The sequence below is a fragment of the Lepidochelys kempii genome, chromosome 3 (assembly GCF_965140265.1).
Source record: "Lepidochelys kempii isolate rLepKem1 chromosome 3, rLepKem1.hap2, whole genome shotgun sequence".
Classification (NCBI taxonomy): Eukaryota; Metazoa; Chordata; order Testudines; family Cheloniidae; genus Lepidochelys; species Lepidochelys kempii.
In genome coordinates this window covers 141,325,500-141,351,550 of record NC_133258.1, presented here as the reverse complement: position 1 = coordinate 141,351,550, position 26,051 = coordinate 141,325,500, and the positions used below count along the sequence as shown (strand labels likewise).

The window sequence follows — 26,051 nt, the reverse complement described above, 5'->3', positions numbered from 1 at the left end:
TTCCTTCTCTTCCTGCACCTCCCCCCGGCATGTTTGGCCACTCTCCCTGGCAGCTGGCAGGGAGCGGGGAGCCACTTCTGTCTGAGAGCCTGGCTGGGAGGCAGCGGCAGCCTGCTTTCTGCTTGGGCTTGGGGACAGGGGCTGAGCGAACTGAGGGAGTGGAGGGCGGGAGCCAGGAGACAGTTATCAAGAGTCAGGTCAAGCCAGAATACTGGGAGGTCAGGATCAGAAGGCAGAAACAGGTAAACACTGGACCAGCAGTGGGTGGCAGGATGAAGCCCGTTGTACAGGCAAATGCCTGTTCTTCTTCAAGAGCTTGCTCATGTCCATTCCACATTAGGTGTGCGTGTGCCGCATGCTCCATTGCAGGGCCTGATAGATTCAAGCTTATCAAAGTCTAAGGTCAGGTTTTCTAAGGAGGCAGAGCATAGAAGGTGTAGCCTAGAGGCTGGGGAGAGGGGCGTGAAGGTAGCGTTAAGCTACCTTTTCCCTTCCCAAATTCTGGGCTGCTCTATGGGCCAGTGTGGCCCCTGGTATAAGTTAAAACAGTACTGAAAGGATTCTGCAGCCGAGAATTGCCTGCACTCCAACTATTCACCCTACTACTCCGAGCATGGCCCTATGCCTGAGGCTGCAGCGTGGGAGGCATAGGGCTCTGTATACCAGCTCTGAGCTGCCCCTGCATTAGGGAAATTCCCTGTGACTGCTCTGCCATCTTTATGATGGAAGGGCATAGAGGGGCAGTAGCAGGGGCTTCAATCCCTAATCTTCGAGTTATGGTTTTCTCCCAACCCCTAAAACCAAACTCCAAGTAAATCCATCCCTAGAATCCAGTAGGGTTTTCACAGCCCCAGGCACAAACTGCTTTTCATGCTTTAGAACAGAAACAGCCTATGGGCCAAATTCTGCCCTGGTGGGGCAACTCCAGTGACTTCACTGGATATGCTTGTGCATACACTGAGGCTGAATTTGGCTTCATTTTCATAGGGACCTCTTAAGAAAGTCCTCTTGTAGCTATGGGTACTCAGCCCCCCTGAAAAGCAGGCCACATACTTAGGTGCTTAAACGTGAATTGAGGTGTCTAACTTTAAACACTCAAGTTTTAAAATTTGAGCTGTATCTCCCCTGCCGTTTTGCATCACTCTGCCCTATCTCCATTGATTGCTAAGCCACACAGCATGTTGTAATAATGGCAGTCAACAGGAGCCAGCGGCCTGCAGCTATTGAAACATTAAATACAGACGCTGAGAAATATTCAAGGTCATTATTGTGGTTTCCATGGCATTATGACATTTTTAGAGAATGTCTTCTTCACGCTCCAGGACGCAGCCATTTTCCTCTTTTACATAATAATGACGAAAATGTCATCAATATTGAGACAGAATAATAGTATACTGGAAAGTACAGGAAACAGGATGTTTCAAGTACTCATTTGCTTACAGACTGTTTCTGGCAGCTTCATTTAAACATTAGAACACCTACCAACTGTAGTTGGTATTAATTGCTGAGGATAGTATGTAATGATTCTCCGAAGCAAAAGTGCTTCATTGTAATTAATTGTAATTCACTGTGCTGCCTCTATTTGAGACACCATAGACCTTAGACCTGTTATTTGTTTGCACCCAAATAATTTTCAGTCTGTGAAATATCAAAGTTCTCACTGAAGCAGATCAACTCCTGGGGGGAAAAGCTGCACATACTTTGTACATACAAGGGCTTTGGTTTGATCCAACTGGATTGAAACCCTTTTGTGTTCATGAATTTCCAAAACTTTGAAACTGGTCTGCATAATTCAGGCAAATACATATGTTCGACATTGAATATGTGTATTCAACCCACTGGTGACTTGGGTGATCAGTTTCAAATCATGAATGCCAAATACCAAGGTAGGAGACTTTGTGAACACTTCAGAAACAGACATTTCTTCACTTGTGAGATTTGTCAAATACTTTTGAATACAGAATAGATTAACAAATTATGGGACTGTGTCATATGCGCTTTGTAAAGCCAAAAGTCACTGTATTTGGTGAACACAATATATTCAGAAAACAATATGTACCAGTGTAATGTTTTTTCTCTTTACCTTGTACTTAACACTTACAGATAAAAATACTACAGATACCATAGCAACCACTGTATCATGCTGCTTTTAGGACAGAGAAGCACACACATACCACATTATGATATTATTGTTGTTTAAAATAGATGGGGTTCAGCTTTTGAGGCCAGCATATTTTCAGTAACTACCCAGCCCTACAATGTACATAGGTCCCCAACTCTTCAAAGCACTCAAGCATATGCTTAACTATAAGCACATGAATAAACACACCCCTGTTCAGCAGAGTACTTAATCAAGTACTTCCATACGCATCCGATGAAGTGAGCTGTAGCTCACGAAAGCTTATGCGCAAATAAATTGGTTAGTCTCTAAGGTGCCACAAGTACTCCTTTTCTTTTTGCGAATACAGACTAACACGGCTGTTACTCTGATACTTCCATACTGTTGACTTCAATGAAACTTATGCATGTCCTTAAAGGTAACCACATTGCTGAATACTGATGGGATTGTTCAGGTGCGTAATGTTAAGTGAATGCTTAAGTACTTTGACAACTTGGGGCCTCAACTCAGATCCACAAGGGCACTTAGGTGTTGCGATGCTAAGCGTTGCATCACCTAACTTTTAGGTGCCTAGAATATCACAGTAACAACACTGCCTTAAATGCAAGGAAATAGTTGTCCCATAATCCCTAGTTTGGTTGATAAGGAACAACTGGCATTAAATATCTGAGACAGCCCTTAATACCTAGCACATAGTTGCTAGGCAACCCCCCATGCTAGAGTGACTTGTCTGAACAGCATCATGCCAGGTTGGCCAAGTATCCATAGACCTGTTGGGCTGATGTTGGAAGCTGTGCTAGAACGCCCAAAGCCACAAAGTCTTTTTGGGTGGGTCTGGCATAAAGCCCCACTTCTCCTTTCCTAAGATGTAGAGACGTTTATTTTTCATTTTATTCGTTGATAAGTAATTAACCTTTATTTATTACACTTCAGATAGGTTCAGTGCTATTTTTATTTCAGTTTGTAAACACTGTATTGATATACAGTTTGGACTGGAATTTTACAGTATCTAAGCTCCTGGAAATAGGGAGTTTACAATGGGAATACTGCCACAGGCTTAAGGCCTAAAATTACTCCTCGTGGAGTCTAAAGCAGAATTTATGTTGACTTCAATGGGAACAGGACTGGACCTACGGGGCCTGATCCTGAGAGGTACTGGGCACAGTCCGCTCCCACTGACATGAGTTCTGTATGACTGAACTACTGCATGAAATGCTGTGAGACAAGTCCAGGGCTATGATTGGGATAAAAACTCTGTGATCATGTGGACATGGTGGAATTACTGCAGAATGTGTTAAGTTGTAATCTTTCATTTGAAGAGTCTCCAGATCTGCTTAGGATGCAATTGTGAAGTTTACATGTGTCAGCACTATATATTGCTTTAATGCTGACAGATGTCTTTAGATATTATCTTTCTTTCTTCGCCAGGTAACATAATACCCTCTGAGGAAGTGAGCTGTAGCTCACGAAAGCTTATGCTCTAATAAATTGGTTAGTCTCTAAGGTGCCACAAGTACTCCTTTTCTTTTTTTGATAATACCCTTAAATGCTGTTGTTTGGTTGCGGGGGGGGGGGGTGCCTTTCCACAATACAATTGTTTTAGTGTTTAATTACACGGTGCACACATAAAGAAGAAAGGTTTTAATATTAATACTTGATCTGTGAGTGTTTATGCTATTAACAAAAGTCAACTGTACTTTGTGGTTTAGGGCTAATGAAAAGAATTTTTGGAGCTCATTTGTATTTGCTTTCTGTAAAAAGATTTATACCTCTGTGCCCTGGAGATTGATTTAACAACAGGTTTAAACATAAAATCACTATAATCATCAATTGTGTGCAGTGCTAACATGATGTTTTCTGATCTCTGCAATATTATAGTGTTACTGAAACACAGTTAACCTGCTCCCTTTGCATTCTGTTGAATTAAATTGGCCTGTGAAAATTTGCGTGTTGATCTATATTTTCTGTAAATACAAATCTAATTTTGAATAATTTTTCTCCCAGAAATGTTATTGCTGCCTCCTTTTAGGCTTCTAAGTAAGCAGAACACAATTCCAAATGTCTCATCAGACACTGTTAAATATTTTTATAGCCTCACAATATAGAACATTAGCCTGTGCTTCCAAATGCTTACTAGCGTCAGCACTCTGAAAATGGAAAGTGCTGTATGAATGCCATGTCCTAGTAGCTGTAACTGGGAAAATTAATTTAGCCTTTCTAACAGTATCATAGAATCATAGAATAACAGAGTTGGAAGGGACCTCTGGAGGCCATCTAGTCCAACCCCCTGCCCAGAGCAGGACCAATCCCAACTAAATCATCCCAGCCAGGGCTTGTCAAGCCTGACCTTAAAAACTTCTAAGGAAGGGGATTCCGCCACTTCCCTAGGTAACGCATTCCAGTGTTTCACCACCCTCCTAGTGAAAAAGTTTTTCCTAATATCCAACCTAAACCTCCCCCACTGCAACTTGAGACCATTACTCCTTGTCCTGTCATCTGCTATCACTGAGAATAGTCTAGATCCATCCTCTTTGGATCCACCTTTCAGGTAGTTAAAAGCAGCTATCAAATCCCCCCTCATTCTTCTCTTCCGTAGACTAAACAATCCCAGTTCCCTCAGCCTCTCCTCATAACTCATGTGTTCCAGTCCCCTAATCATTTTTGTTGCCCTTCGCTGGACTCTCTCCAATTTCTCCACATCCTTCTTGTAGTGTGGGGCCCAAAATTGGACACAGTACTCCAGATGAGGCCTCACCAATGTCGAATAGAGGGGAACGATCACGTCCGTCGATCTGCTGGCAATGCCCCTACTTATACACCCCAAAACGCCATTGGCCTTCTTGGCAACAAGGGCACACTGTTGACTCAGATATCCTGAATAATGGTCAGAGATATGGAATATTGTTTGCTCTGCATCTGTCCACCTATCTCTTTTATCTTGAAAAAAAGAAAAAATACAATCTTAATTTCTGAGTTTTTGTCTCTAGTTTTACATTCCTGTGTTTTTTTTACATGAAGAAATCCTCAGCAACCTCATTTCTGGGGAGAGAAGATTTTGACAGGTGTGTTGGGTGGGTAGGCAGAATGGTGGTGAGAGACTGGTGTGTTTGTGAATGTGACAAGGGGGTTGAGTGTCCCTGACTGACTGAGATCAGGCTGCTTTGGTCAGGGGAGAGGTGACTGGTGTTTCTCATAGCAGGCCATGTGGGCTGTGTTTTAACACTCAAAATTTTAAATGTGATTCTAGTAGAAACAGTAATTGATTTAGTCAGTAGGTGTGCTAACAGCATTACACATCACCTATAACAATGATAGTGCTTGGAGTGAACAGGCTAGGGAGCGCTTTGACAAAGGGTGAGAAAGTGAGTGGCAAAGAAGAGTGAAAAGAAGGAGATGGGGAGTAAGATGAGAGAAAGAAGACAAGAGAGGGAGGTCAAAGACAACAGGGGAGGAAGAGAAAATCAGAGCATAGAAGACAATATGTATCCTGTACCCAGAGACAACACTGCTCTCTAGTTGAGAGAAACCACTTTCAGGAATTATTAAGGCACCAAGAAGTAGCAGAAATGACAGGACAGATGTTGACTCGTGTGACCTGTGGAAAAAATTGGAGCATGTCCCGTACCTATGGTGAATGGTGTCTATTGATACCTAATACCAACTTTCCGTTATATGTTTGCATAGTGTGTAACACCATGGGGCTAGGACCTCTAGGTATGACCACAATACAAAGAAATCATCATCATCAAATGTTTCCCCCTCTTTCTTCAATGTTGTCCCCTTGTTCTTGTTATCAGTGGTCTCAGCTCCACTTCAACAATTGTGGCTAAAAGAACCCTGCACTGGGGAGAGACTGTGATGGCTTATGACAAATGTTGACTTTTAATAACGCCTGTTGTGCAGCAGACTGTTTTCATGAGCATTTTCAGTGAACACAGCTGGGCACACCACTTACAAGTTCCTTACATTTAAATTGATGATGAATATCTATCTACACACTTACAACCTCAAGCTTCACAGTTGCTCAGGAAGATAACTGGATTTACAAGCAGGGTATTCTAAAGGAAAAACAACAAACAATGCTGTCCTGATTTACAATCTGTAGGACTCATAATATTCAAGCAAGTGCATAAGGGATTTGCTAGTCCTGAGTTCTCAAATCCTTTATGGAACTGTACATCTGCCTTAGCTAGGGAAGGAAAAATCCCCAGAGTTTTACCAAAAGAAAATTCTGCTTATAATAGTATTACATATTCCTCTGTACACTACTCACTGTAAACAGTGTGAACTGCCAAATTAATTTGAAGGGTAAAATCCTGCCCTTTTGTAGTTATACACAAGAATCTTTGAGTTTTAATTTCCTAAAGTGAGTTGGGGGGAAAATGTCTGAAATTGCACAGTATTTTCTCTTTTGGGGTATCAGGATTTACCACTGCTCAAGACCATTTGGGAGGGATTTAGGTTGGGGCTCGTTTTACTACAAAAGCCAAGTTAGGCTCTGGGAAAGAACATATTTTGAACTGGAAAGCTATTGAAAGAGTAGGCAGTCCCCGCAAAGTACCAGAGATATTCTGGGTGGAGACCATGAATCCTCAGGCACCCTGCGGTTAGAAAGCTGCACACTGCTACCAAAGTTGTCCACAAGGAGGGATGAAGGAGGGGAAAAATGCAGAGCTTTCTTGTGCCTTCAGCAGGACAGAAGTTTTACTGTAAGATCTTAGTCACCATCCAGGAGACAAGCTAAGGGCTAAATTTGGGGGCATCCCCTATGCATGGGGAAGTGAGGAAGGTGCAGGGATCTTCTTTCTCAAGATAGCTATTTGGGGTAAGCTACAACACAGATCTTGGGTTCCCTTGACTACTGGATCAAGTAGCATGCCCAGTGGCACTTCATGACTCCAAGGGAATGTGGCCAGTCATACTGGCGGTGTTGCCAGGTCTGTGTTACCCTATTCTCCTGCTGGCATGTGGCAACAAGCATACTGTAGGACCAGGACGTACTGCAACAGCAAGGGCCATTGCTCAGTGCGCTCCTTCTCTCAGAACCTTTCCACTCAACGTATCTGCTTGCACTTCCCTCATCAGCACACCTCCACATGTGAAACATGAATCTGTCAATGTGCCGGCCTCATCCGCTGGAAGTTCGTCGTGTATCCCTGTGATGCAGTTAATTATTTTTTCAGAACAACACTGGATCCAAATAATCAAATCAATTTGTTCTTTTGAAGACTAAACCCTTGTGTTGAACACCAGTATTGCCAGTGGGGGAAATAATTAGACCGGTGTCACTAAACTTTCATTGTTGTTCAAAGGCTGCTGACTTTGCTACAGGCTGGGTTCTTCATTTCAACAGATGAAAAGACGTGTTCCTCTTTACTGCTGGCAACTGCACACCTGGAGGTTTGGCTGGGAACATGCTCTGAAGAGTCACTTTGAATGGATTATTTCATGGACATTTAGATCTTGTTACTGCCATGCTCTTAGATGAAATTAAACAGTTTGGTGTAACTATTAATCATTTCAATTATTTTTATAATTCCTACTCCAAGGCAGCTTTGTATTTTTAGCTGTCTTAGTCATATCATATGGCCAAGATTTTCAGAGCAAAGTCTAAGTCAGTGAAAGAAACAACTTACTGGGAAAAGCTTATTAGCCTGTAAGGCAGAAGTATTTTCACAGTGATCACTCAGTCATTTTGCTGCTTCCGATTGACTGCCTTTATTGAAGGGGTAGCCAGCATCCCCTGGGCAAAGTCCTACAGAAAAGGACAGAAAAAAATCTGTCCTGTCTGAAGTTTGGAACTAGCAACAAAAATATAGGAAGAACCCTCTTCCAAGAATCAAGGATGTTTAATGAGCTAAATCTTTACCTAAGCAAGTCCTCCAACAGCGTAATTCTGAGAACAAAGGCAAATCTCCTACTGAAGTAGTGATGTAAATCTTGAAGTCTTTATCAGGGCCAGAGCTCCCTCCGCACCACAGGCTCCTGGGGATGGTGGTCAAGGCCATGCCTCCAGCCCCCTCTAGTGTGATGTGTGCACAGGGTGCAGTTTCTGTGCTCCACCAAACACAGTGCCTGTGATTGTCTTGCAGGGGACATACAGGGCGGGGAGACTCTTTGTATCCTTGTGTCCCATGCTGCTGTGTAAGGGCTAGGGAAAATCTGATTCTATGTCCCTGCAGCTTGCGTCTTGAGATGCTGGAACAGAGGCATGCGGCAAGAAAAGCAACTCCCAATAGGTCTAAGAAGGTGCAAGTTAAAATCCTACCTTGACATATGCTTTAAACTTATACCATCCATTAGTCCCACAACATGTAAATTAACCCCCTTAACACTGCCTTGTATCTTTGGAGTGACCTGTAATTTCCTGTACACCATTTTACTCTCACCTCTAAATCTGGCCCAGTGCTTGTTATTCCAGTGGTCTCTGAGCACTTGGTTGTAGGTGTATCAGCCTGGATTTTAACACAATGCATATACATATATAGCAAGGCGACTACTGTGTTTGGGCAAGTGGCTGAGTTACAGTGGCTGTGGAAATTTCCTCCTTTTTGTTCATGTAATCCCCATCCCCCACCTTAATTTTGTGGTCATGTATTATTTAATTTTATGGGCCAAATTTTGTTTTCATTTATAGCAGTGAAAATCAGTGGACCAACTCTGGATTTACAGAGGCATTCAGTGAGCACCATCAGGCCCAATATTCAGGACAGTTTGTCAGACCAAGTTCAGCCTTGTTGTAAGCAATGCAATGCCGTAAAAGTCAGTGGCGTTATATCAAGGTTGAATTTGAGTCATTCAGTGTAAGTCTGGTACAAAACTTAACACGGTTAGGTCTGTACTATTAGCTGTGCTAACATAGCTACAGCAACATGAGCTCTTCTGTCCCAACTTTGACCCTTTTCCTTTCTGGTGGCAGATTTAGCCATGTACAAAATTATTTCCATGTGAGCTTTTTTTAATTGGAGAACTGGTTTTTGCATTTGCAGATTGCAATAAGGTAATGCTGCCCTCTTCATACCTTTCTGATCCAGAATGTTACAGAATTGTAAGACAGCTGAGACCAATTCTGATTTAACCATCTCGTGGACAATGCAAGAGTCCAACTGTTTTGTTGGACAGAGTGAAAGACATAACTGCAAAATTAAACATGAAAGTGAGCACATGTGCCCTGCAAATATTTTCTGTTATTTTGAATTTACAATCATTAATTTTCTTCTCCGATTTCTCTCCATTTATGTAGTGCAAGAGAGACATAGATTTTAAACTTCTCAACAGCAGTGTTCTTGTCGTACCTATGGCGTGTGTATTGGCTCAAAAGTGCTTCGCTCGCTCCTTATACCCAATTTCTTTCATGTAATCATTTTCCCCAGAGGGCTGTTTTTGAGATTATTTGAAATATTAGGAAATAAGTACAATTTATACTGCTGTAACAGCTTTCATCTGAGGGTACCCAAGCCTTTTGCAAAAATGGGTATTATTCTCCCCATTTTACAGGTGGAGAAATTGAAGCACAATTGGGTTAAAAGCACTTTTGGAAATGCCACTAACTGTGTTCGAGACACCTAAATATCTTTAAAAAATCTGGCTCTAAGTGACTTGCCTAAAGTTATGCAGTAAGTCACTGGCAGAGTTGTCTCCTCATGTCCAGTCCCTTACTGTCACCATTAAGCATTGTGCCTCCATACACCGCATTATGGAAGAGTGATGTGAAAATGTGACTGTTGGTACGGTTTACTGGCAGGAACGGGGATAACTGTGATTTACGCCCCTCCCCCCCCCAGTAACCTTTTCTGAGCAGCAAACTAATTCACTGGACTCGTGTTTATAATTTGAATATTGAATGAAGCTAGGCTCTTTCTGCTTGCAAACTATCTGTGCTCAGCTTAGTTTTATTGAAGTCATTCAAAATTATTAGCCGAGTCATTTCTACACATAGTTTTGTGTGTCTGTAGACTGTTAGTGAGAAGTTCTTTGTGAGTAGCTGATATCTGAACTGTTTGGTTTGTATTTATAGGAAACACGAGACATGCTATTGCTTCTATTCCCTGCTCAGATGATCATAATTCTTAGAATCAGCTTTCTGGTCTGCAAACTCACTGCTTATGAATTCAAAATTCACCTTCCTTGATATGTTCTAATATTCCTTAACATTTTCATTATCCTTGAACATTCCAGTGAGTAATCTCATTCATTAGAAAATTCATGGAAACCAAATACAGAGGAGACACAAACACAGGCCAACAGTGAATTCCATTATTCATTCCAGATATGATTTGGGAGAAAATGTATTGATACACGGGCCCAACACTCTTTGTGCCAGTGTAATCTTTTATAACCCTTTGTTCATCATTATGGCATGTTCTTACATATTCAGAGTCAACTCTGTTTTTCTTATCAAGCGCTTTTGTTTCTTGCTTTTGTTTCTGTCAAAACAGGATGTTGACATGCTGGCAGGTGAAGAGAAAGCCTGGAAAGAAATCAAAGATGCTGTAACTAAAGTGGGAGACCCAAGGTCACAAGAAGGTATCCTTTCAGTGACAGTCAATGGCAAATTAATCTTCCTTGCTTTTACTAACAATCCATAGTGCCCACCTTGTAAGTTTTTGCACCCCGTTTGGGGTAGAAAACATTTTTTATTTAATCTTCCCTTTTTTCTTTTTTTTTTTAACATACTCTGCATTCATTTGAATTGTAAACCAAATAATATTTTAATTGTACCAATGATTATGTCATTTTAGGGTTCTTAGCCTATACTCTCATCATGGCAGGGACTGTCTACCTCTTGGTACAGCACTTACATGGCCTTGATCCTAAGCAGAGCCTCTAGGCACTACCCTAATATAATCCATGAGTCATTATAATACTCAAAACAATTGTTAAGCCAAAACTTAATGAGACTGCCTGGTACTAATAAATCATGCTAAGGCATAATGGCAGCCTTGTAAGCATTTAAAGACCATCAAAATGACCAAGAAACGTTGCGTAGGAGAAACAAAGATTTTTGTAGCTAACGATAGGCATATTGGTCTGTATTCCTCCTTGCACTTACTCCGTTTATTTCAGTGGAGTTACACCGGCCATGAATTTGGCTCATGAACTGTGGCAGGATGACTTGCTGTTTTCTGGCATCTTGGTACAGCTCTAGAGCTACATAGGTCAGAATCTCTGAGCGCTCCATTTTGGCCTTGCAAAAAAAGTTGTTTGTTTAGAGATGTCCTAGGCTGGAAAAGAGCAGATCAGTTTTGTACCATTTTTTTCCAGAGAAGCTGACCTCCATTTGCCAAAACATAGGATTTTCTTCTAATCAGAGAAACCAATTTATTAGCACAAAGAACGGTCACTAAGTTTTTTGATCTAACACTGGGCACAGTTCTGGCACGTTTGCTCACATAGTACCTTGATTTCAGTGGGATTACTTATCTAATAAGGTACAAATCAGTGTAAATTAGAGTGGGTTCTTAGTCTTCCTTTGGCTTGAGGGAAATGGAAGACCGCATAGTCATTGTGACTTGAGCCTAAGTTACAATGACTTGAGCCTAAGTTACAACTGGAACAGCTAATTTCTCCATAGCATTCGAACTGCTGACTGCAGGTTTTCTAGCTTGTGATTATGTACCTTACCAGCCAGAATTTGGCCTCAAGAGGTTTGGAATATTACACTTTTCATATTAGATGCTACAGAATGTATGAAACAATATCTTGAGACATGAAAACATCTTGAGTGATGCTGAACATCAGCTAAGATGTTGAACTCTCTGGAGTGTCAATGCTTTATGCTTACTACAAACATTTTATCAAGTGAAAATAATCTTGCTTTCTCCTGTTCATCGATCCTTAATCAGCCATAAAGAATAGCCTGAGAGAGAAAGATTCAGGGTATGTCTTCACTAGCAACGTTAAAGCGCTCCTGCGGCAGCACGTTGACGTGGCTGTGTAGTCGCGGCACCAGCGCTGGGAGAGAGCTTTCCCGGCGCTGTAAAAAACCATCCCCACGAGGGGAGTAGCTCCCGGTGCTGGTGCACTGTCTACACTGCCACGTTACAGCACTGAAACTTGCAGCGCTCAGGGGGGTGTTTTTTCACCCCCCTGAGCGAGAAAGTTGCTGCGCTGTAAAGTGGCAGTGTAGACAAGGCCTAAGGTACATATCTGAAATGACTGTATACGGCCTTTAAAAGAGTTTTTATAAAGGAGTCTATAATTCTATGTTAAATTAATATCATTATTATTATTATACTAATCTTTTCTCAACAGGCGTAGTGTAAGAATTCTTGTCAAATTACTGTTTGCTATACCTGTTTTATAGTTACTCTTTTTAATTAACATTTCAATATAGTTCCTGAATTGTGTGTGAGAAATCAATATTCATAAACCACATCATTGTTGGCAAATAAAATAATGATAAATTTCTTCCCTAATAAAATGCTTTCCATCTAAGGGTCTCAAAACACATAACAAACAATTAATTTAACCTCACAGTAACTGTGCCTTATAGTGAGTATTATTGATCCTGATTCAGCAAAGCACTTAGGCATGTTGTTAAATTTAAGTACATGAGTGTTCCCATGGTCAGGTAAAACTCATTCCCTCACCCTGGGAGTACTCATGGCATGCTTGAGTGCTTTGCTGGATTGGGGCCTGTGCTACTTTTCAGCATTGGCATGAGTGTGGACCTATGACCCCCGTGACCTGATTTTAGGGGAGTTTGTTTTGCAAGATTAAACTATACATTATGTGCTAAGCAATGCTAAAATGATTTAAATAGTAAAAATGGAAGCCATTAAAGCTGTTACGACAGTAGGGAAACATAAAATGTATACATATTAATATTTAAAGTAGGCTTTATGCAATAGGTTTGAGGCCTGTAGACCTGAAGGTTAGCATGAATGCTTGACATTCATAAGATTTAGAAATATATAGCTTTTGATAAGTAAACCAACAGAAGAACAAAAGGAAGTTTAAAATAGTAGATTTGGGGGATTATAAGTATATGTAATCAGGGAGCTAAGTGCACTGATGTATCAAGACCAATGGGAAGCGTATTGACTAAAGTATTTTGTGTAAGCAGCTCGAACCCTAATTATGGTTCCCTGGAATCCCACACATGGACAGGGCTTGAGTCTTGATCAAACATTGTCCCAGATATGCATGGGTGTAAGGGAAAAGGTGTATAAAAATGGTGTTTGCTTGACCCTAGTTGAGCACATGGGGGTTGACAAGAAGATGCAAGCTGGACTGTCACCTCCCCTCATAATGTACTCCACTGACTACTTTCTTCTGTATTTGTTTTCAGAGGTCTCTAGGAGTTTGTGAATGTGATAACACTACAGCTCTTTATGTTGTATGTTTCTTTTTCTGGAACTGCATTAATACTTTGGCTTATTTGGGTTTTAAATTAAGTCTTCAAGTCTATATTTATGTTACTCACCAACCTCACTTATTATAAAAGCTTTATGTCTCCACCTGAGTAAAGAACCTGTCATTAGTGACGTGCAATTTGCCCTCTGAATTAATCAAAGGCTACATGAGGTTAAATAAATTGTGAAGCACTTTGAGATTCTTGGATGGAAAGTGCTATATAAGTGCACAGTATTATTATTTCATTTGCCAGGGCATATATTAGTATATATGACCTCAGTGGGATTGCTCACATGCTAAAGCTAAGAATATGCCTAAGTGCTTTACTGGATCAAGGCCATAGTATCCATTTTACAGATGAGAAAGCTGAAAACTAGGTCTGATTCTCTTTTTGCTTTTACATGGGCTTTACGCTAGTGTAAGTCCATTAACTCTCAAGGAGTTATTTGTGATTTACACCAGTGTAAGTGAAAGGAAAATAGGTTAAGTAACTTTAATACATGGTGAAGATCAGAGTGGTTTGCAATAGTGAATGCCTCATTCATTTGAATGTGAACCCCAATTCACTTTTCTTCTCTCCCCAGCATACAAAAGAACCTGCTTGTATTGGAGATTAAAATATTCTTTCTCACCAAGATCCTTAAACCTAAGCAACAATCAGACAGTGGAACTGCAATGTTTTCTCTGTTATCCATGAAACCCGCAGTGCTGCTTCTCTGACACAGCCAATTAGATCACTGACAAAACCTTGCTCTCCAGAACTGTTTCAAATAAAATGAAAATTAGGTATCTGCAGGCTTGGTTTTAATTTCACAAGAACACTGAAGAAATCACTGAAACTAGGAAAGGTGTTTAAGAAAATAATAATGTTTCAAAAAGCCAAAGAATAATGGTAGCTGGGTTTTGCTTCAGCTATGTATTAAAATAATAATATATCCTCTCATCTTGTCACCTTTCCTTTACTCCTTACCACTCAAAATGCAGCCTTCGTTAGAAGATGGTTTGTTTACTGTAAACAAAATTTAGTTACCTGAGGTACCACTTATGTTTTTTTAAGTATGTTTTCAAGAGTTGAAACAGAGCCTGGAATAATGGGATCTCTTTTATCTTATGCCCCATGGCTCTTATTCCTTGCTAACAACATTGAAACTTGTATTTTTTGTTTGATGAAGAAGATGAATCCTTAACTGAGGTTAATAACAGAGTGGGAGCAGGTTCTGGCAATGTGCCAGGCTCTTCTAAATAACAATGCAGATAGTCTTCCAGACACAAACATCTATCTGCTGAAACTGCTTGACTGCGCCATGGATGCCTGTATTAATCTCAGACGGTGGGGGGAAGCCTTGCTTTATGGCAAAAGGACGCTAAAACCATACAGGTAAGAGCTGTGATGACTGTGGTTTATTCAAGTGTCCTACAGGGATGGTCTGTTTATTAAAGTTAGAATTTTTCCCCCCTGGAGACCATTCAATTAAGGCTTATCACTGTTATTCCTGAAAGTGCTTTGGTGCACACCTTCAACCGCAATTTCCCAGTGTGCTTTCTGGATTAGCATATGAAATAAAATATCCATTCTGCTTGGATAGTCAATAGAGCAGGATGTGAAATATTAATGGAAACCACAATAGCAGCTCTGATTATCCACAGTAGCCGTTGTCAACATCTGATCTTTTTATAAGCACATCACACCCATCATTCCATCACCAAAAAATCACTTGTTGGTAGAGACTATCACTGTGGGAGCTCCTGTGTTTGAAATTGAGGGTGGGAGTGTGTATGTGGGGCAGTCAGGTACAGTGTGTAGAGTTCACAGACCGTGATAGAATTAATGTAAATGAATTAGTATGAAGTGTGAAGAAAATAGTAATGAATAGCCCAATGTTTAAGAACATAAGAATGGCCATACTGGGTCAGACCAAAGGTCCATCCAGCCCAGTATCCAGTCTACTGACAGTGGCCAATGCCAGGTGCCCCAGAGGGAGTGAACCTAACAGGTAATGATCTAGTCATCTCTCTCCTGCCATCCATCTCAACCCTCTGACAAACAGAGGCTAGGGACACCACTCCTTACCCATCCTGGTTAATAGCCATTAGTGGACTTAACCCCCATGAATTTATCCAGTTCTCTTTTAAACCCTGTTATAGTCCTAGCCTTCACAACCTCCTCAGGCAAGGAGTTTCACAGGTTGACTGTGCGCTGAGTGAAGAAGAACTTCCTTTTATTTGTTTTAAACCTGCTACCCATTAATTTCATTTGGTGGCTCCTAGTTCTTATATTATGGGAACAAGTAAATAACTTTTCCTTATTCACTTTCTCCACACCACTCATGGTTTTATATACCTCTATCAAATCCCCCCTTAGTCTCCTCTTTTCCAAGCTGAAAAGTCCTAGCCTCTTTAATCTCTCCTCATATGGGACCCGTTCCAAACCCCTAATCATTTATTTATTGATGTTTATTTAATTAACATCAAGAGGCTGAGGTGGTGAAGGAACGTGCCTCCCTGGTTGCCAGTGCTGGTTCTTGTGCTAAATGCAGGGGGAGATTCTGAGGGCATTAGCCCTGTAGGTTATGGGTACCTTGCGACTCTGGCAGCAGCTCTGGCTGTCACGCCTATCCGACCCTCTGGGTCTGAGTTCAGGAGGCTAGCCTGAGTCTCTGCTGCAGCTGCAATATCCACCCAGCTGTTTTTTGTGCACTAGCTCCACCCCCACTAGTGCAGACACAACACCATCTGTCTACCCAGTCTGGGAGGCTCACTCCCAGCTGCAGTGCAGACATACACTCATAAGCCAACGGAAGGTGCTATGGATGATCCTGCTTTCTGTGGGTAGGGTTTGGGATTCACTGGGTCCCAGCACTGTCAAACAGTTCTTGGCAATCTGGTGGAGGAGAGATGGGGAAGGAGGTAGCATGGCTGGCATTGGCCTGTGGCTCCTCTGCTGATGCCAGGTCTTTTGATTCTGAATGTGTGGAGAGTTCACAAGTAAGTGAAGTGCCTGATAGACACGACACTGTCTGTGCTGGCCCTGTGCGTGGCGTAATGCGTGATAGCTGTGTAAACTGAAAATGCAGTTTTTCATTACAGTATCTATTTCTTCTCTTAGTCCTGCCTCATCATGTGATATTGCAGCACACAAAGAGGCTCCGCGACTGCAGTGAAATGCAGGGGGCATGGAAATGCAAAACAATGCATACTGCTGTGAACATGAACATCTCACACCCAGCACATCTTTGATTTTGGTAGGCTGCTGACAGTGTTCGGCATTGTGCTTGGGAACCTGTCCAGTAGCATACTACCTCTGAATAGCTGAGGCTTTGTCTACACTACGCACCTTTTAGCGACACAGCTGTGCCTCAGCAGCTGTGCTGCTCAAAGGCCCACAGTATAACTGCTGTTTGTCAGCAAGAGAGACCTCTCCTGCCGACAAACAAACTTCCACCTCCCTTGTGTGGCAGCAGCTTTACGGGCGGCAGAGCGCTCCTGCCAACAAAGCGCTGTTCACACCCGTGCTCTTTGTCAGCAAAACTTTTGTCATTTGGCGGGAGAGGGGGACTAACACCCCTGAATGACAAAAGTTTTGCTGATGACGTTCCAGTGTAGACAAAGCCTTAGACAGGGACTTGAGGTGCATCACAGCTCCATATTGTAAAAAGCGCTTCCACCATATTATAAGAAGCAAAAGGTTTGCATAAGTTGTGGGTGGCAAGAGTGGCAGAAACCATACATCTGTAATGGCCATGACTTGTTATAACGAGAGGGCATGTGTGCTTTGAAACACCCAAACTCCTTAAGGGTGAAAATCATCCCTATTCAATAGGCCAGCACAAACCACATGACCACACAAGTCCCACTTCACCTTTCAAAATAGGGCTTATGTGGAACTTCAGTAAGGCATAGACATTGTATCAGCTCTCTGCGCAGAGGCAAATTTTACCCCAACTGAATGCAATGCCCATTTGAATGTTCACTTAAAAAATCCTCCCTTGTCTTTTCCCCCTGAACCTATTAACAATGACTGTCAGGCCAGCCATACTAAGTGGGTTTCTCCATGTATTTCACAGCATAAAGATTACAGTAAGACAGACTGCAATTTCATTGGGTCTTTTCATAAATCTTCCCCTGTTTGTTTTCTGGGATATGCTCTTGTATTCAAACCACTTAATACGGTAGGGTTGTTTTTTCCCCCACCCTGTACATTCAGCTAAAGTGTCTTTTGTGAAATGTTACATGCATGAGAAATTTGACCTCTTTTGTACCTCAAGGAAGTTGCCCTTAGTCTTTCTAGATCTGAAAGCATTTTCTGAAGAGAGACATTTTCAGTTTTACTTTATTTCTTTTTACCTTCAGCCATCACGACAAGCTTTAACACACCTGACAAAAAATCCTCAGTTTCTCATTACAACAAATTGCGCCCAACGCAGTAGGAGAGAAAATCCTAGGAAATCTTCTGGGATACATTGACTTTCTCCTGTTGAATCAATCTACTGCTTGGCTGCTCCTGCAGTTCCATTACAGCTATTTATTTTCCTTTTTCAGCTCTGGAAAAAATATTCATACCATTCTCCACAGGGATCACTGAAACACTCAAGCAGTCTGTATATATGGGCAATGATTGCTACAATGGTGAAAGGCTCTAAAGAATTGGTCAAAAACAATTTTAATTTTAAGAAATGTGTTTATTGTGTGTCCCCCATAATTTAACTAGCAGGATTAATATTCGCTGCTGCATGCTCGATGCTGTTTTTAATATATATTTTCACTACAATAGTTACTTAATTTTCAGAATCATCCAGTTTATGTTACTGGCACAGACAGTTGGCTAACTTGCATAAAAAACGATTTATCAAACTTATATATTCAAGAGCTACCTTCAAGTTGTAAGGAATTGTAATAGTTTATGAAAAATAGTGTCTGGGTGCTGCTGAATATTTCTAGATCTTTGAAAAGAGAGAGGAGAGCTGACAGCTGTCAAAATGAAAAGCTACTGATTCGTTTGCCCTAAACCATAATTGTCCATAATTTGTTGAAACCGACAACATATACTTTCACTGAATAGTCTAAACCAAACAATTTTACACAGCTTTTCTTGTAAATTCCAGAGTAACAATTTGTCTGTCCAAGAACCTTAACAAAAGTTAACAGATACTTACTTAAATGAAAACCACCCCATATCATGGTCAGCACTCAACAGCTTGCAAAAATAAACTTCCTTACAAAAATCCTCATGAGCCTAACCACAAAAATAACAGAATATCAACAAGAAGTGCTAGTCAGGTTTGTCATGTCTCACTTAACACATTCACTCTCAGTTTTCACTCCTACTCATAAAGAGCCTGAGCTGAGGTACTTACTCAGGCAAACTCGTACTAAATTAAATAGGATTTGGCCCATAACTACAATCAAATCACATATGCTCAGTTCTGTCTACCTCAAGCATCCAGTCGTTAACTCCAGACAAATACTGGAAGTATGCATCTAATATAAGCAGTGCCTATAAGGACCTGGTATAAAAATCTGCTACACGACATTGGCTATAGCTAAATGGGGAAATTTGGTGACGTCATGGACATATTGGACTTAAGGTGTAAGATACGCAGAGTAAAATCTTGTTTCCCCTTCTTAGTCTGGAGAGGGCTGCAGCTGCAATGGAATTGGTGATGTTCTGTTGCAGAGGCCCTGGTTCAGCAAAGCACTTATGCCCATACTTATGTTCATCCCTATTCGTCACAATCAGCACTTAATCATGTGCTTAACTTTAAGGACACATTCCCTGCAGATGGACCTGCTGCTATCTTGGTCTCCTATGCAGCAACATTAGGGGTTATTGCAGACTAAGGGCTGTACAGTCTCAGGGTTGAGGGGAGGAAATACCTTTTGTCCCAAGGCCAGTGATTCAGTCTTTGTGGGGAATGAGGAGGGAGGATTTCAATTTGATTTCAAGTCTGTCTAAAGAGAGCTGTTACTTCAAAGCTGGACTGGAGAATATTGCATTAAACTGGCACTGAGTCTATGCACATGAACAAGAGACACACAAACAAGAGAGCATAGAGCAGAGCACAGCAGGACTCCGAATATTTTCTGAACAGACTGTTGAATTTTCATGAAGTATTAATGAAATGTAGAGCAGGTACTTCTCATTTAGAATTCTCATCTAGCAAGTTTGCCAGATCCTGGTCTTTAAATATCTCAACTAAATCAGCAGACAGATGAATTAATTTGTGATTGCTACAGTTTCTTCTCCACAAACCACCTTGATGTAAAAAGCTGAGTAGAAGTGAGTAGCTGTGGAACATCCTGTTCTAGAAATAGTCACTCAGTTTATTTTTTCTTTTAAAGCCTCCAAGAAGGCTCTATGGTAAAAATGTCATTTTTTTATTTGATTGATTTTTCTCTTCATTTAATGTGTCTTACAAATAAGCCCTGCACTTTGATGTGTGTGTCTTTTGTAATAAGTGTTTGATAGATGCGATGGCTAAAGACAGTTAAAATAAAACTGTGTTTCTATTGATGTACTCTACAAAATTTGTAGCTGAGAGGCAAAGATTCCCCAGTATAACATGGCATTAAGAGGTGCACTGCCTGTACTTTCTACTAAAAGTCAATCCTCCAAGAATACTGCAATGAAGCAAACTGTTGTGATACATAGCACCACTAGGGGATGCTGGTGTTTAAGGGTTTAAGTCTAGCAGCCAATGGGCATCTCATGAATGTGGGAGGTTCCAAAGAGAGTTGTGATTGACTGGAGAATATGTGAACATATTGATAGTTCAGTGAACAAAGTTCAGTGGTATTGTCTTGATCTTATAACCTCTGGAGTAAACATAACATACCTCTCTGTTCACCCTAGATTAGAACAAATAATTGTGAAAGTAAAAAACAAAGACTGTAAGAGACAAAGAAATGGAGAATGATATGCAGCTTTCCTCTCTTATTTATGGTTTGTACAACATGGCAGCATATGTGTATATTTGATAGTTAGAGCCAAATGCTCATTGGAAGAAGAGAAACTGATAACTACAACAAAAAAGTAATGAATGAAAAACTGCCTAAAATAATACAGTCTGTGAGAAAAGGCATGCACGGTGGGTATGCTTTCATTCCATCAAAAAATTCAGAAAACACAATCATTGAGACATGCATATGGTAAATTCCTTCGTGATGTAACTGATCACTTTGGGGCTGGAGTTAATAAATGTGTAAAAATAGATCCACCGTAAAGGGTATTTGTGAATGAAGTCATGACTGGAACTTGAACTGAGACTCAGGAATGATTTCGTTGGATTGATAAAAGATAAAAGAGCAATTAAGTTACACGGCTGTATAAAAGGAATAGGGACAACTTTTTCAGGCAGGGGCTGCATCTACCTACGTGAATGTGCAGCGCCCTGAGTACTGATCCTGATTAGAGCATTTGAGCAGTTGCCATAAACACAATAAAGCAGAGTAGGTGAGGCTGAAAGGTAAGAAAAGAGAGGGCCTGAATGGCTGAGAACTGGTAGAACGGTGCAGAGCTTTCAGGATGTAAGGCACCAGAACAAACTCACCCCAGGTTACTGGTGACCAAAAGTTACCAATCTGATGCCTTTTTAGTGGCTTATATGAAGTAAGTTGATAGTCACTGCCTAACTCAGTGGTTCCCAAACTTGTTCCGCCGCTTGTGCAGGGAAAGCCCCTGGCGGGCCGGGCCGGTTTATTTACCTGCCGTGTCTGCAGGTTCGGCCGATTGTGGCTCCCTCTGGCCGCGGTTCGCTGCTCCAGGCCAATGGGAGCTGCTGGAAGCGGTGCGGGCCGAGGGACATACCGGCCGCCACTTCCAGCAGCTCCCATTGGCCTGGAGCAGCAAACCGTGGCCACTGGGAGCTGCAATCGGCCAAACCTGCGGACGCGGCAGGTAAACAAACTGGCCCGGCCTGCCAGGGGCTTTCCCTGCAGAAGCAGCAGAACAAGTTTGGGAACCACTGGCCTAACTCTCTATGTCCTAACCACATGTCCTCCTAGGAAACAGGTTTTCTGGCTCATTGTTTACTTTCTGTATGTCTCTGTCTAGCACTTTAGACATTAGACTCTTCCTATTCTTCCCCGATTTCAGGTGAGACATGTATCAGGAACTATATGAATCCTGACTGTGTTATTGGTGGATAGTAATTTGTAGTCCAGTTCTAAATAACTCATTTTTTGAACGGAACTTTTTCTTAACTAGATCACAGAGGCTTGCAGAGACTCATCTTTCTCTGGCACAACCACAGGTGTACACTTTTCTCCACCTCCAGTGCAATGCTTGCATAGGATTTCAGGCGCTAATTATGGGAAGAATTTGGGCTGTATGTCATTTAGAGTTTCAAAATGTCTTTAGATGCTTTCCTTTGATTGCATTGTAGGACCTCTTTCAGGTAGGCCGTTTAGGACTTCAGGACTTCTTCAGAATAGGGATCGTAATCCCAATCTATCTTCTTCCTTTTAAGAGCTGCAGTGTTTTCTTTTGTTGCAGTTAAGAAGGATGAGTTGGAGGTCTCTGTATTGTAATTAGAGCCGTCATGTGTTGTACTGGAAATGTTAATCAAATGGTACTGATTGAAGCTCTTTGCATCAACCTACTTGTATGCAGACACCCATAAAAGGAGACAAAATGCCCAAAATGTAAATGATGATAAAGTACTATAACTGTGCACAATAGATAGCCAACAGATTCTCTGGTCTGATAAATCAATCTAGAAAGACATGAGCAGATATAATGTACACTTCAGAACATATACGGAGTGGCTATTGAACCTACAGCGGGAATGGTTTGCAGAATAGATGGGTTTGTAGGAGTTTTGCTAAGGAGAATGAGAGAGTTCATGGCAGGCAGTGTTCTTTCTAAGCACAAGGGTTGGGATACAAGGTGATCTAAAGACAGGATTCAGAGGTAGGAGGAAGGGAGCAGTCAGGATGATGAAATGGTGAGCAGGGAGCAGGAGGAATGTAGGAGATTAAGGCAATGGTGCACTTGTGGATTACTTTGAAAATGAGGAGAACTTTGAACTTTGTGTGAAAGAAGCCACTGAAGAGATAGAAGGAGAGATGGAGGGGACACTGTCAAGGCTGTAGAAAATAAGATGAATTTAGCAGCACCATTTCTGGTGGGTTGAAGAGAGAGAGAGAGACAAAGGAGAAGTCAGACTATGGAGTAAGCAGTTACCATAGACAAGTATTAAGGTGGGAGAAAGTGCAGTAGGCAGAGAGTTAATGGGAGGACAATTGTGGTCAGACAGTGTCTAGTTTTCCTTTGAAGAAGTTGACAAAATCTTGGATAGAGGAGATGAAGAATGGGGAGCTGGCAGTAGTTCCAAGAAGGCAGTCAGAAGTAATGAAGACTTTCTGGTAGTGGAGGAGTGGAAGCTGATGAGAGGGGGAAGTTGTAGTAGTTTAGCAAGAGAAAGTATAAAGTTGAGGCAGGAAAGAACAAACTTGTGTGGGTTGGGGGAGTAGAATTTCTCCAGTGATGCTAAGTGGAGTGCAGGTAAAGTTGCTGGGAAGAGAGACAGAATTGGAAGGAGGTGGGGGGTCATGGAGCAGCAGGAATGACGAGCAAAATGAAAATATCAGAAAAGGAGTGGAGAGAAAAAGACTCCTGGTCTAGAGAAAAATTTTTTCATCTCCCCTTCTCCCCTCTCCACTCTGACCCTGCAAAAAAAAAAAGAAAGAAAACAAAATACTGTCACAACTGCAACACTTGCCTAAGAGGAAAATCATCTTTCTCCAGCTGTTTAATGCACTCTTGGAAGACATGGTCGACAAGCTGCCAAAAGTGAAGATAAAGTTGTAGGATCAAAGAATACTTATTACAATCCCATCATGAATACATTTCCATATTAATTCCAGTACTTTACCAAGAACGATGCACTCTGAAAACTTAATATACGTATAAGGCTGGTCAGCATTTCAGAAGTCTCTAGGTAACTGATGAAAGTGACAGCCAACAAGTAGGAGCATGATAGACAGTTCTTTCCTTTCAATCTGTTCTCAACCAAATTAAAAAAGAAAAAGAAAAAAGAAAAGAAAAGAAAATCTCTTAGTGCAGAAGCATGCTTGGCAGACTTTGAAAAGTGGAATTATATCTTAGACCACTATGAAACAAAAGGCTCAACACACACATTCATGAAAAGGAAAACCATTTAGGAGATTAATTTTATAGTTACCAAGGGAATTTGCAACATTTACCACAAATTTTTTTAGATCATTCCCTTTCAGGTAATGGCACGATATGTTTTTGTAAGATTTTGCTCTAAATCATGCCAGATCCTACTCATTAACTGCGGTACGTTGCAGCGTACAAGACGGCCCATCACATATGCCTTGTACCCTATGAAATATGGTGCAGTTTCCCAGGAGATCTTATAAGAGGTCGTGAAGCTTGTGACCACGGGAATGTATGACATGTTAGTTGCTAGCTTTCAGGAATAGTTACAGATAAGTTATCTTAGATCACTTGTCTTACCATTGTACAGTAGTTGTCTAGTAGGCCTTGCATGTTTCAAAGGATTTCAAAATGTAAAGCCACGTTGAGTAAAGTTACTTCTCCTCATTTAGCATGTCAGAATTTTCCGATGAAAAGCACGTGACGTACTTGAGGTGAGATAACATCCTGCATACTTCCCCTTACCTTTATCTATTGCTGTCTGTCTGCACACTGTTGATCTGTGTATTGTCTTGTTGGCATGTTTGCAGCACAGGTGAGCACTACCAATGCTGGAATTTATCAAGAGGTGCGCATTAGCTAGCAAGTTGTGCAAGGCTGCTTTCTGTGTCGACAGAGAGAGACCAGCTTTTCTTTCCTTGTGGAGTAAGGCATAGACAAGATTATGAACTAAATGGAAGTATGTTGTTTCCTAGACAAATGGAGATTTTCAAAATATTATGGACTCAGTAGTGCCTTCAAATCCCTGCCCCACACTGGGGACAATGCACAGCCCAACAGCCAGCTCCAGTTTCATGGTGGAGTTACGTTTCCTGGTACTTTGAGGAGGAAAGGAGAGGGCAGATGTTGCATCTTCTTGAGCAGTGTATGCTTCACACTGCACGCATTTGGCTCTATGAGCTGGTGCAGAGGGTACCACTGATTGCATCCTTTGATCCCTCACATACCTTAAAAGAGGCCAAAACACAATTTGACCCTAATACTTATCACCATCCAGTATCAGTTTGTTCCATTTATCTCTGGATGGATTGAATGGCCTAATTCTTGGCAGTATTAAAATGAAGTGTACGGTCTGTATTAACTGAGTGGGAAAAAGGTATTTTCTACCAGTTAGTTTGTAATGTCCCCACTTCACTGTTAGAATCAATGGTTGCAACTCCACTGAAGTCAGTGTCCTTTTGTGGTGAAATCCTGGTGCACTGAAGTCAGTGACAAAATTCTCATTGATTTCAGTGGGGTCAGGACTTCACCATTGGTGAATATGTCTCAGTATGTAGTCAGGGCTGGTTTTGGAGCAGAGTGCACTGTTTCTGATGTGTCTGGTCAGATTCTTTGGGGCTAGAATTTGCTTCACTTTTTAGAAGATTTGTATGGCAAGTGAAGCGGAGTATATAGAGGAACAGTGGCATATAAATGTAGTTCATTTCACACATGAAAGACAGTTGATTATGGTGACAAAAAAAATATGCCAAAGGACAAAAAAAAATTGGTTAATAACTTTCCTAGGTTTTCATCACATTAAAAGTGATGTGAAATAAGAGGAAAATGTCACAGAAAATGATTTATTGCTTGCTCAAGTTCACTTTTTCTAAAATAATATTTCACAAGCTGAGTGTGCTTTAGTTAAATAAATACTTCAAATTAATAAAAAAGGCCAGCTTCTCAGGTGGTGCAAATTGATTTCAATGGAGCAATGCCCTTTTACATCAGATGAGGATCTAGTTGAAAAATTTTCAGTGGAACAGCATGTCTCAATGGGCATGAATTCAAGTATTCATGCGGCACACAATAACCACATGCAGCAGGCTTCTGTTGTTGTTGCCTTTCCACTCAATAAGTGATCCCCATCAGGGCAGATTGCTCAGGGCAATGGCTTTATCTGTCTCCCAATAATTCACCCAATCATTGTATTAGTACACACTCAATTGAGGTCCCATTATATTGGGTTGTTTAGAACAAAGTAGATGCTGCCAAACAAACTGCATTTCAGTATACAGAGCAGACAGTTCATGTGGTGACTTCTGAACGTTCCTCACCTTGACATTCCTGGCTTCAGTAGCTACCCTTTGGCAAATTTTCACTTGTGTTTGTTTACTCAAGGTTTACAAAAGCTATTTGCTTTCCAGGGTCCTTGGCGGCACTGGTGACAGCAATGGCTTATATAGAGATACCTTAGTCTGTATCTGAAACAAAGTTACAGCATTGTATTCAGTACAATAACATTATCCCAACTTGTGATTAAGTGCTTATTGAGTTCCATTTCCTTATAAGAACTTGTGTAAGAACCCAAGAATGTATGCCACAAGTGAACTAAGCATTAATCTGTCAGCAGCTCAAGTGTGTTTGGGATAGTGCAATGGAAATATGCAATATAGTGACACATTGTTTGTTCGC

General features: G+C 41.2%; 1 protein-coding gene across 9 annotated transcripts in view; it reads left to right on the top strand.

The window, feature by feature from the left end:
* SMYD3 (SET and MYND domain containing 3) overlaps positions 1-26,051 on the top strand; it is a 658,192-nt gene that overhangs the window by 579,774 nt on the left and 52,367 nt on the right. For all 9 annotated transcript variants that reach the window (XM_073338294.1, XM_073338292.1, XM_073338291.1 and 6 more), the window contains 2 exons: positions 10,558-10,645; positions 14,681-14,855. In XM_073338294.1, the coding sequence (XP_073194395.1) occupies positions 10,558-10,645; positions 14,681-14,855 (263 nt within the window). The remainder of the gene's footprint in view (positions 1-10,557; positions 10,646-14,680; positions 14,856-26,051) is intronic.